Raw genomic sequence first — 13072 nt, forward strand, 5'->3', positions numbered from 1 at the left:
AGAAATGGAATCCACAAAACAGATTCAAACAGATATCCAGATTAAAAACTCCAATGAAAGTATTCACAGCACACTGAGCCAATGTGAAGCTAGAATATCAGATATAGAAAACAGGATTGTAGTTAGTGACCATGAAAAGAGATTTCTTAAAAATAGTAAGGGACCAAGAGAAATCAATCCAGCAGTTGCTAAGTGATGTAAAGAATAATGTAAGTCTGATAGGAGTCCACAAAACGTCAAGAGAAAGTACAAATGACATAAAAAACTGTTCATAGAAGTAATAGCAGAAAACTTCCCAAAAAGAGAAAAAGAATTTGACATACAGATAAGTAGGCATATAAAACTCCAGCTAGCCATGATTAAAAAATCTGCACCTGGACATATTAATAGTCAAGATCCCAGAAACTCAATGGAAGAACAAAATTCTACAAGCAGTTAGAGAAAAGAAACAAATCACATACAAAGGAAAGCCCATCAAGAACACAGCAGACTTTTCAACGCAAACCCTCAAGTCAAGGAATGCCTGGAGTGAAGTATTTCAAGTCCTAAAAGAAAATAACCTCCAACCTAGACTCTTGAATCCTGCAACATTATCTTTCAAAATCGATGGGGAAATTAGTTACTTCCACAACAAAGAACACCTGAGAAACTTCATGAATACCAAACCAGCACTCCAAACAGTTCTAAACAATATCCTAGAAAAAGACAACAAGGGTCACAATTCCACGAGGCCAAACAGAGTAAAGCCATCAGGCAAGGCAAGAAATTAAAGAGAAAGGGGGAAACTTAAAAGAGCCAACAACAGTATAATATCATGACAAGGATGAGTCAGTATGTATCAATTGTAACCATCAATGTTAATGGCCTCAACTCACCAATCAAAAGAAACAGACTGGCAGGATGGATTAAGAAGCAAAATCCAACATTATACTGTATACAAGAAACACACCTAATTCAAAAAGAAATTCACAGACTGAAAGTAAAAGGATGGAAAACAGTTCTCCATGTGACAGGAACCCTGAAAAATGCAGGGATATCTATCTTATTTGCAGATGATGTAAATTTCAAACCAAAACTAAGACAGACAAGGTTAACAATCCAAGAGGAAGAGATGACAATCAGAAATATACATGCACCAAATACTAATGCCCCAACTATACAAAATAAATATTAATGGACATGAAAAACCAAATTAGCACTGTAGTGGGGGACCTCAATACTCCATGTCACAAATAGATCATCTATACAAAAAAATCAATGATGAAATACTAGAATTAAACCAAGCTTTTGGACAAATGCACTTAATAGTTATCTACAGAATGTTCTACCCCACAAAATCCGAAATATACATTCTTTTCGGCTGCACATGGTCATTCTCCAAAATAGACCACATGCTAGCTTATAGGATATGTTTAAGTAAACGCAAAGGAATTGAAGTCATCCCCTGTATATTATCAGACCATAGTGCAATAAAATTGGAGATCAGTAACATAAGAAACCACCAGGACCCCATAAACACATAGAAGTTGAATAACAATTTCCTGAACAACCAATGGGTCACAGCGGAAATTAAAGAAATTAGTTTCTACAATTAAATGATAATGCTAATACAACATACAGGAACCTATGGGACACAATGAAAGTTCTATAAGGGAAATTCATAGCAGTGAATGCTCATACTAGGAAAACAGAGAGAACACAAATAACCTAATGCTGAACCTCAAGCTCCTAGAAAAAGAAGAGTAAGACTAGCCCAAAACTCATACAAGGGAGGAAATTATAAAGATCAGATAAGAAATCAATGTAATGGAGGCTAAGAGAATGATACAAAAAAATCAACAAATTGAAGAATTGGTTTTTCTTTTTTTTTTCTTTTTTTTTTTTTTTTTTTTTTTTTTGGTACTGGGGATTGAACTTGGGTCTTTGCACTTACAAGGCAGGCCACCAAACCGCTGAGCTAAATCCCAGGCCCTAAAGAATTGGTTTTTCGAAAGAATAAATAAAATAGGTAAACCCCCAGCCAACTTTATCAAAAAAGGGAAGAGGGCCAGGGGATTTAGCTCAGTGGTTCTGCCGCCTGCCTTGCGAGCGCAAGGTCCTGAGTTTGATCCACAGTACCAAAAATATGAAAAATTTTTTTAAAAAAGGAAAGAAGGGCTGAGGATTTGGCTCAGTGGTTCTGCCACCTACCTCGCAAGTGCAAGGGCCCGGGTTCAATCCCCAGTACCAAAAAAAAGTGGGGGGGAGGAAACAAAAGGCTCAAACCCATGCAATTAGGAACAAAAAAGGTAAAGTCACAACAGATCTAACAAATATCCAGAGGATCATCAATACCTACTTCAAGAACCTGCATTCTCATAAAATGGAAAACACAAAAGAAATGGACAGATTTCTAGATACATATGAATTACCAAAGTTGAACAAAGAAGATATACAAATTTTAACACCCTAATTACAATAAATTAAATTGAAAACATAATTAAAAATTTACCAACAAAGAAAAGCCCAGGCCCTGGCGGCTTCACTGCTGAATTCTACAAGACATTTAGGGAAGAACTACTGCGACTGCTCTTTAAACTCTTCAATGAAATTGAAAGGGAAGCAATACTTCCAAACTCATTCCTGGAAGTAAATGTTACTTTGATTTCAAAACCAGGGAAAGACCCAACAAAAAGATAACTATAGGCCAATCTCCCTAATGAATATAGATGCAAAAATCCTCAACAAGATAGTGGAAAACAGAATACAGAGGGTCATCAAGAAGACCATACACCCTGCCGGGCATGGTGGCGCACTCCTGTAATCCCAGCACTTGGGAGGCTGAGGCAGGAGGATCGCTGTGAGTTTGAGACCAGTCTGGGCTACATAGCGAGTTCCAGGTCAGTCTCAACTACAAAGTAAGACCCTGTCTCAAAAAACCAAAAAGAAAAAGAAAAAAAAACAAAACAAAAAACGAAGATCATACACCCTGACCAAGTTGTTTATCCCAGGGATGCAAGGATGATTCAACATACATGAATCAATAAATGTAGTGCACTATATTAAAAAAGCCAAGGACAAAAACCACAATCATCTCAACAGATGCAGAAAAAGCACTTGATAAAATCCAACACCCATTCATAATAAAACCCCTATATAAAATTGGAATACATTGTCTTTATCTCAACCTGATTAAGACTATGAAAAACCAACAGCCAACATCATACTAAATGGTCAAAAACTGAAAACTTTCATGCTAAAATCAGGAATAAAACAAGGATGTCCACTATCACCACTCCTGTTCAATACAGTTCTATAGCTAATTATCTATAGCTAATTAGACAAGAGAAAGAAATAAAAGCAATAAAGATAGGAAAGGAAGAAACTGTCATTTGCTGACAATATGATACTCTACGCAGAAGACCCAGAAAACTCCACCAAAAGACTTCCAGACTTAACTGAAAGATTCAGTAGAGTAGCTGGATACAAGTCCAACACTCAAAAAATCAATAGCCTTATTGTACACAAAAAACAGACACAATGAGAGAGAAATTAGGGAAACAATTCCTTTCACAATAGCACCCCAAAAAATGAAGTACCTAGGAATCAATCTAATGAAGGAAAAGACCTCTAAATTGAGAACTATGGCACTCTGAAAAAAAGAGATCAAAGAGGATATAAGAAAATGGAAAGTTCCTTTTTCCTGGGTAAGAACCAATATAGTGAAAATGGCCATACTTCCAAAACTGCTATACAGATTCAGTGCATTCATGATTGATATCCCAACAGCATATTTCCAGAACTAGAGAAAACAATCCAAAAATTCATTTGGAACCAGAAGAGAGCTAGAATAGCAAAAGTAATTCTAGGCAACAGAGATTTGGCAATGGGTATCACAATCCCCAACTTGAAACTATACCACAAAGCCACTGTGATAAAAACAGTGTGGTACTGGCAAAGAAACAGACCTGAGGACCAGTGGAACAGATTAGAAGATGCAGAAACAACCCCAGACATACTCAGCTACCTCATCTTTGACAAAAGAGCCAACCATCCTCACTGAAGGAAAGAGCCTATTTAAAAAATGGTGGTGTTGGAAACACTGGATTTCAACCTGCCAAAGATTAAAAGTAGACCCACATCTATCACCATGCACTAAACTAAAACTAAAGTGGTTTAAAGATCTAAATATTACAACAGCAATACTAAACTTGCTGTAAGTTAAGTAGAACTCTTGAAGACACTGGCACAGGAAAAGACTTTATGAACAAATCTTCAGTAGCATGGGAACTAGCACAAAGAATCAACAACTGGGATCTCATCCTATTAAAAAGCTTCTGCAGTGCAAGAGAACCCACCAACAGGGCTAAGAGAGAACTTACAATGTGGGAAAAAAATTTTACCAGATGTGCCTCAGACAAAGGACCACTATCTAGAATATATAAAGAACTCAAAAAAATCAGACCCCCCAAATATAAAGACTAGTACAAAAATGGGCATCTGAAATAAGCAGGTATTTCTCAGAAGTAAAAGAAGCAAATAGACATGAAAAAATGTTCAACATCATTAATCATTGAACAGATGCAGATGAAAACAACACTGAGATTCTACCTCACCCCAGAAAGAATAGCTGCTATCAAGAAATCAACCAATAACAAATGATTTTGTCCTTGGGGATATGGGGAGAAAGGAACCTTTCTCCATTGTTGGTGGGAGTGCAGACTGGTGCAACCACTGTGGAAGTCAATATGGGGATACCTCAAAGAACTAGGATTAGAGATCCCATTTGACCCAGCTATTCCTCTGATGGGTATCTTCACAAAAGAATTAAAAGAATCACACCATAGTGATATATGTGCTTTCATGTTTACAGCAACATAGTTTGTAACAGCTAAAGCTTGGAAACAGCCTAAGTGCCCAACAACTGGAAACTGAATAAAGATGTGGTTTTGTTTTTTTATAAAATAGAGTACTACTCAGTCATAAAAAAGAAACTAGAGGCATTTATAGCTAAATGGATGCACATTGAGTGAAATAAGTGAAATAAATAGGACACACGTGAGCCGGAGATTTAGCTCAGTGGTTCCGCCACAAGGTCCCAAGTTGCAACCCTGGTACCAAAAAAGAAAAATAAAAAAATAGGACACACATGTAAATACCAAATAGTTTCTCTGGTGTGAGAACTGAAAGTGTAAATGAGGATTAAAATGAATAATTGATAATGTGAAATAGGAAGAAGAATTCCAAAGGGGTAGGGGAAGTGGGAGGGTAGGGGAAAGGAAAGATGGAAAAGGAAAAAATATAAAGGAACAAAATGGAAACAAAGTCTTTATAAATAGGGAGGTATGGAGGAGTCAAAGGGAGGGCAGGAAAATGGGGAAGGGGAGAATAAGAACCAAGATATATTATGTAAAGGTACAAGTTCCTAATGATGAATGTAAATGTATTATATACCTAAATGAACCAATAAAAGAGTTTAAGAAAACAAAACAACTCAATGAATAAGTACTAGTGGATACCAAATTTTATACACTGGATAACAGAACTACCAGAGCCACTCTAGACACTTATGGGCCCTTTCAGCCTTTGACTGAGCAATGCTGGCCGGGGCTTAACCTGGGAAAATCAAATCAATCAGCTCACCCACGTTGAAAACAATTTCTGTCTTGAGATTTGGGGACTTTTCCTTCTGTGTGGGCTTAACTCCTACTTATGTCTTCTGGCAAATTGGACAGAGCATGCACCCTTGTTTATCTGACCCTAGAGATCAATATGGCACCTCATAACCAATCTCTTCCAGTTCCTTTAGCCACTGGGACTTCCCTTGACAAGGCCTTTATTAATGCTTCTCATAGCCTTACTATTTGGACCATGCATATTTAATCTCTTAGTCAAATTTGTTTTCTCTCATTTAATAGCTATTGAACTACAGAAGATGATCCAAGCCAAGGACAAAAATCTGTCTTCGCATCTAGATCTCATCAAGGAATCCTTAGTTCCCAGGTCAAGTAAGGCAAGAGTCCCTAGTCTCTCCATTCCTATTAATCAGGGAGCAGCTACAGAAGACAGGCATTCCATCCATCATCAGCACCCCTTAAAGACTTTCAGGGACCCCGTCTCAGGCAGAATAATACTGATAGTACAACTGGGGCTGATGGGCCATTCTCCTCCACTCGTCTGAACCTCGCAAACATCCCAGGGCTAACCCCCTGAATTTTGTACTAAGGCTTACTATTCAGAGGCAGATAAGAAAAGCAAAGACCCTGAACCTGCCCTAGAAAATTTCAAAATTCCAAACCTGCTGGCATGACCTGCAATAACCTTTTCACCGGGAGCTCACTGAAGGTCCATGCATAGGGACTGCATCTTATACATCCAATTATGACAGTGAATTATGGGAAAGAAAATGCGCAGGAGACACAGCTGACGTGACTCAGCACCCTGTCAATCATGCTCTGAGAGCCCAGGTGAGAGGTGCCCTAGAACCAGTGCACCCTTTTAAATCTCTAAACCAATGCACTCAGCGCTCACCTCGTTTTCCTTTCTGCTGGCATGAGCCCGATCACTCCAAGAGTACTGCGTCGCCTAGTTAAACTTTGCTGCTATCTCTTTACTACTGCATGCCATATCTAAATCTTTGTTCATTGAACAGAAGAACCTAGGAACCTAGGACCCCATCACCCACAGTACGAAGAGCTTCTAAAATGTGGCTTAAAAAAAAATCAAATTAATAGTCACAAGCCAGCGACTCCAACTAATCAAGCCTCACTGATTATTAAACATATTATTTTTCATGGGCTTCCCATCTAGAGGCTGTCTAGTCACAAGACTGACAACTCTGAATGACCCGTACCTCCAGCTTTTCCAGCCACACTCAGCTGACCTGGCTGTCATCTATCTAGGATTACCCTCTAAGGGATATAACCTAGGAGAAAACCCTTGGCCTAATGGAACCCAGGCTCCCCCTTGTGGTGTGTTCCTAAATTAAGTGTGTTACGCTGCTCCTTCAATCCCATAAATGGTGAGAATGTGCATAAGTGAACTCCCAGGTTATCTTGTCCATTACTGAAAAGGGATCCCCATCTGTTCCTTTTCCTCTTTCCAGCCACAGTATACTGGGGCTGGTGTACTCACATTAGCTCCTAGAATATATCTCATTTAATGAAACGCAACAAGGAGAGATCACAACCACAACCACCCAAACTACAAATGGCAATTAAGGATGGAGGCCATTCCACATTTGAAAGTTTAGAAATGAGGAAGAGGAGACTCACTGGGATGGAGAATAGGACCAGGGATAAACTGATCTAAGTCAGTTCCTAATTTTAGTGGCCAAGGCTGAACTCTGAATAATGAGACAAGAGATACAGAATATCCCATGAATGTTGAAAGCTTCCTCAACAGAATGCATGCTTGTGGCTAGCACCCATCCTTATCCAGGAGTCTGCATGCTGCTTCTGAACATGCAGCACAAGAGGACTGAAACATTTAGGGCAGGGCCGGGGATTTAGCTCAGTGGTTCAGTGGCCTGCCTTGCAAGCGCAAGGACCCGAGTTCAATCCCCGGTACCAAAAAAAAACACTTTATGGCAACCTATGCCTGAGAATAATCTAACATCTTTAAAACATGTCCTCTCCTCAACAGAACTAGAGGAAACAAAGACTTCTGGAGAAGCTCTTATACTCATATTTTTGATAAATCCCAGAGTTCTCAGGGATGCCTTACTCTTAGTCTATTACTAGTGCCTGGGTGTCTGGCTACTCAGCTCTGCGTGCTGCAGCCAGAGAAAGGAAACTGAAGGCTTCTTGGCCCCTTCACTGGCTGGGGACTGAAGGCACAGGGCCTCGGCTGCAGCAAAGGAAATGTCGAGGTTTCCTTGTAGTTCAGAGGTTTATTAGCGAGTGGGTTTGGGCCAGCAGGTGCTTATAGGCTTGATCCTCACACCCTTGGTGTACCGGCAGTGGGGGTGGATGAGGCTCACTGCTCTGCTGGTCCCTGATGATGTTACACCATCAGGAAGATGTTGGGTCTTTCGCCTGGGTCCAAGGTGCCAGGGTATGAGCAGGTGCCATCAGAGAGATTCCACTTGTGTTTTTAGTGCCTGAGATGGAGAGGTGAGGGTTTTGAGGATCTCGGTGTAGTAAGAGCCAAACACCTGCTGATTGTGATGTGTCAGGTTGATGAACTTCTGGCCTAACTCGGCCAACTCTGTCTCAATGAGAGCGAGGCCTCCAGGAAGATCTAACAGAGAGCGCGGCACACCAAGAAGCAAACAACACTTGAGAAACAAATGGATCCGCTGATCTATGAGCAAAACAAGACAATTCTCAGGGAAAGGGCAACCAGATTTCATGGAGAAACACTGGGCCTGCCCTGCCCTCTACTCACCCACCTTCTAAATTAAGTGAAATATTCACTAATCTGTTCACTCACCTGCAGATAAGGAAATGTGTCTTGTTTGGGAAAGGAGCTGCTACTAGCTCTCAAGGACAAAGTGAAGATTAAATAAACAAAAATAGCCAGCATGGTGGCACAGGCCTATAATCCCAGCACTCAGGAGGCTGAGGCAGGAGGACCACTGCAAGTTCAAGGCCAGCCTGGACAATGTAGTGAGTTCAAGACCAGCCTGAACTACACAGTAAAACCCTGTCTCAAAAAGCCAAAAAAATCTAGTGGGTTAGTAAATTTGAGTACTCAGCACTGTTTAAGGAGCACATATGTAACAGGAGGATCCCAGACTGACTGTTCAGATGACTGGGATTAGGAGAGACCTGGACAAGTTTACAGCTTTCATTCTATAGTTAGGAGTCCCCTACCACAGGACGTGTCTTTCAGCCTAACACAGACTTGTTGTTGCTGGTTGTGGTGGTGGTGGTGGTGGTGGTGGTGGTGGTGGTGGTGTGCGTGTGTGTGTTCACACACGTATGTCTGAAATGTCTTGGACTGCAGTCAGAGTTACCAGTAGGCCAGGGTGACTTAATTTGGGTTGGCTGGACAGTATTTTACACCCAGAAATCACAAATTCCTGCCTGCAAATCTTCCTTAGTACCAGAGTCACTCTTGGAACTGCAAGGAATACATTTTTAAACCAGCACAACAGTGACTGGAGACTTGTCCAATGACCTTGTCTTCTATTGTGAAATGGTTCCATGCTTGACTTCCAGGGCCGGGGTCTTTACCAGAAGCTCCTCCAACATTCCCACCACCCACAACCACACTCACCAATGACACTGCGAACACAGTTCTCCTTTTCGGCAATGTTCTGAAGCTGTCTTTTCAGAGATGCTGTGTTGTCACTGCTCAGAGCAGCAAGGCCCATATTTTTGAGGCTTTGATGGATTTCCTGAGATACCTGTTCACTCAGAATCTGCATAGCATCCTCGAGCCTAGATCATGAGTGAAAGTAAGGTGACACCCAGGAATGGCCCAGCAGAGGGACAGGAACCCAGGATGCACCACACCAGAAGTTAGGCTCACTTGGCCCCATCCTGCAGGCAGCAGACCCGAGTGGCAGGTACAGTGTCTTCACTGGTACCCGCAAGACACAACTACTCCATAAGGTGCCACGTACTGCTTCTTAGGAGATAAACTGTAATACTGACTCTGGAAAAGAGCTTAAAGGTTCTGCCACAGTAACCAGTCAGCAGTATTTAGGCCCCTGGATTTTATTTATTTAGTTTTAATTTTTTGTGCTGAGGACCAGACTCAGGACCTAGAACTTGCTAGGCAAGCACTCTACCACTAAGCTAAATCCCCAACCCTTGGTTTTTTTTTTTTTTTTTTTTTTTTTTGAGGCAGGGTCTCACTATGTAGACCAGGTTGGCCTCAAACTCATGGTGATCCTGCCTTAGCCTCCCAAGTGCTAGGATTACAGGCATGTGCCACTATGCACAGTTGTGTGTGTGTGTGTGTGTGTGTGTGTGTGTGTGTGTACACACACACACACACACACACATATATACACATTAAAGCCTTTCCTGGACATCTACCATGATCAATATGCACACATTAAAGCCTTTCCTGGACATCTACCATGATCATTAGTCCTCTCTTATAATTATAATTATAAACCTTGCTGTCTGGGTTTTCTTTTTTGTTTTGCAGTCCCGGGATTGAACTGAGGGCCCCATGCATGTTAGGCAAAGGCTAGGCCTCTAAGCTACATTTACAGCCCCGAACTTGCCTCCTTTTTCTTTTCTTTTTCCTTCGGTGTGATGCCCTGCATTTGTAATATTTTGTCAATACTGCCGACCAACCAGTTCCTGGATATGTGCAGTAACACCAGCCTACTGTCACCCACACAGATGGATAATGGCTCATTTGTAGTTAACTATCCTCCATACTACTCTTTTTGGAAGAAAAGTTTCATTTTTCTGTCACAAGCTTCAAGATCACTTATGGGGGAAAACAACATTCTTTGTGGATGGTTCCAAAGGGACTTTCTGTGGTTTGTGGTACGCAGTAGGCAGTAATTCATCACCTGCCTATGTCCTGAATATCACATATCACCCTCTGCTCTAAAAAAAATAAAAATAAAAAAAGATCAGTGAAACTTACCTGGGACTGAATTCCTCCATTAGGGCCTTGGTGAGGCGTTTCAGTTTATCCACAAGCTGGGGTGAGCCACACAAAACACTGCCAGAGAAACTGCCAGCCACGAGCAAGACTGAAGCCAGGATGGTCAACTGCTGCAGCTCGGCCTCCAGCTCCTGTAGCTGGGTTCTGTCCATCTGCAGGGTCTGGGAGCCAGGGAAGAGCAAGCTCTCAGGATAGGAAGCCCTAGATATAAAGCAAGGCAAAGGCCCCCACTCTTACCTCAGGGAACTCTTCATTTTCAGGGTCCCACAGGAGTAGGTTCAGGAAGCCTTGGGACAACACCACCACAGGGCTGAGGGGCTCAGGGTTGCTGGCTGCCTCGTTTGGAGAAGGGCCAGCCACACCGGAGGAGTCGGCATTATCTGGGCAAGTTGGTGGTGTGGTCAGGTCTGCTGCTGCTTGAGCCAGCCACTTGGTAGTGTGATCAAGGAGGCCTAGGACAGGGAAGGGACTAGGTAAGCATCTTTTCTCTGGGGATTCAAGAAGATATACTCCTGCTTAATAAATAAAAGCTTTGGGATCTTTCTGTTTTGGTTAAATGTTCCTTCTCCCTCCCCTTACCTGAGGAAAAAACATTCTGTTTCTAAAACAGGCAGGGTACAACATTGTGGAAGCAAAACACAGGCTGCACCTTTATGCTCTTCCCTCACGTTACACTTACTGGGATGCTGGTCAAGTTGTTCCTGGAATTTAGCCCGCTCATACTGGATAGAGTGTTCCTCCAGCTGGGGCTGAAGGCTCTGGATGGTGTAGTTCACCATGTCCATTTTCATCAGACCCAGAATCTGGAAGATCCCTCTGAGACAGAGGGAAAGAGAATATTTATACTATGAAAGGAAATCTAGTGAGAAGAAAACTCACATGAGCAGCCATTAAAACACTGCATTCTCAAGCTGAGCATGGTCACACACACCTGTGATCATCACACTTGGCTGAGGCAGGAGGACTGCTGTGAATTCAAGGCCACCCTGAGCTACACAGTGAGTTCAAGACCAGCCTGAATTACATGGCAAGACCTTGTCTAAATAAAACAAAGCAAAACCCCCCAAAACTAAATAAATAAACCACCGTATTCTCCCTATCCACGTACTAACCGGGCCTACCCCTGCTTAGCTTCCAAAATCAGACAAGATTGGGTGTGTTCAGGGTGGTATGTATGGCTGTAGATGATCACTGTATTCTCAAGTTAAGAGGCATCATAAAACTATCTCCTACATTCATAAAAGATGACATGTGGCCTACGACCCAAGGCCAGAAGGAATTGGGGGCAGAACTGGAAACACCTAGGTCTCCCTCACTAGATCATTCTGTCCTCTCAAAAAGGTAAAGTCAGTGGAAGGAAATACAGCATTTTCTTGAAGGTGGTTTTATAGGTGATACTACTGTAAGTGATGCTATTTCCTGGCTCCCTAGCCAAACTGCTTTTTAAAGTTTAATTTTTATTTATTACTACCTTATTTACTTTCTGGGTCTCAGGTCCTTAGTTCCTGCAGCTATGAAACAGGTGTAACCTCCCATCCCTTGCCTACACTATGTAACACAGGGAAGGGATATTTTCACTCCTGAAGAGAAAAATCTCTATCTTTTGGCAGCATATACACAGTGGGACACAATCAGTCCAAGGAGAAACACGAGGAAAAGAAAAAATCAACAGGCTAGAGAAGAGAGGGGTCAGAGGCAGGCCTTCAGCGAGATGAGCCTGTCAAGACAACAGCTGCAATCCAGTGTCCAGTCCAGCTTTTCCAGGCCCTGGGGCTGCGGGTTTCATGGGGCAGTAATCCAGGTCCACACCTCAATAACCCGACAGGGTCTACCATGTCCTCAAGTGTCTGCACTGCTTCATCTCGGACTGGTGCACACAACAGAGTCATCATGTCGAGAATGTACTTAGAAAGGGAAGAGACATCCAGGGTCCCATGTTCTGCTTCCTGCTTGAGGAAGTCTGCATCCAAAGCTGCTTCAATTTCACTTCTTAGGCGGTTCTGGCGTGGTAACAGCAGCGACAACAAGATCTATCCCAAAAAGAAAGTCAAAGGAGGAGTTAAATTTTGTTGAAAGCCCCAGATTTTCTCCAACAGGCAACCCCTTTAGCTACACACATCAGCTACATCCATCTTTTACGAATCAAAATGCTGGGATCCTAAATTTCCTATAGAATATCATTTATCTCCATCTAGGGGCCACTGGTGATTCAAAGTTAATGGGGATGAACTACAGCAATAATAGTGTATCATTTTCTAGGCAGAAAGAGATAGATTAATAAGTTGAAGGAAGACAATAAAAAGAGCAGAGTACAACAAACATAAGCTATATCACACAGTAATGAGATACTCAATCTTAAAAGGTAGACATTCTTGAAGTTATGTTAAAGGGCAAGAATGAAATAGGCAAGGTCAGGCCAGGGATTTAGCTCAGCGGCATCATGCTTGCCTGGCAAGTGCAAGGTCATAAGTTCGATCCCTGGTACAAAAAAAAAAAAAAAAAAAAAAAAAAGAAA

General features: G+C 41.8%; 1 protein-coding gene across 3 annotated transcripts in view; it reads right to left on the reverse strand.

The window, feature by feature from the left end:
* Positions 1–7721: 7721 nt before the first annotated feature.
* Tcp11 (t-complex 11) overlaps positions 7722–13072 on the reverse strand; it is a 21119-nt gene continuing 15768 nt past the window's right edge. For 2 of the 3 annotated variants that reach the window (XM_010605327.3, XM_010605326.1), the window contains 6 exons: positions 12367–12587; positions 11237–11373; positions 10795–11009; positions 10537–10718; positions 9202–9365; positions 7722–8283 (listed from right to left, as the gene is read on the reverse strand). In XM_010605327.3, coding sequence (XP_010603629.1) covers positions 8051–8283; positions 9202–9365; positions 10537–10718; positions 10795–11009; positions 11237–11373; positions 12367–12587 — 1152 coding nt within the window. In that variant the 3' untranslated portion in view covers positions 7722–8050. The remainder of the gene's footprint in view (positions 8284–9201; positions 9366–10536; positions 10719–10794; positions 11010–11236; positions 11374–12366; positions 12588–13072) is intronic. The other variant, XM_010605328.2, reaches the window with a different exon arrangement.

Source organism: Fukomys damarensis, unplaced genomic scaffold (genome assembly GCF_012274545.1).
Source record: "Fukomys damarensis isolate Sample0158 unplaced genomic scaffold, DMR_v1.0_HiC HiC_scaffold_20, whole genome shotgun sequence".
In the NCBI taxonomy this organism is placed as follows: domain Eukaryota; kingdom Metazoa; phylum Chordata; class Mammalia; order Rodentia; family Bathyergidae; genus Fukomys; species Fukomys damarensis.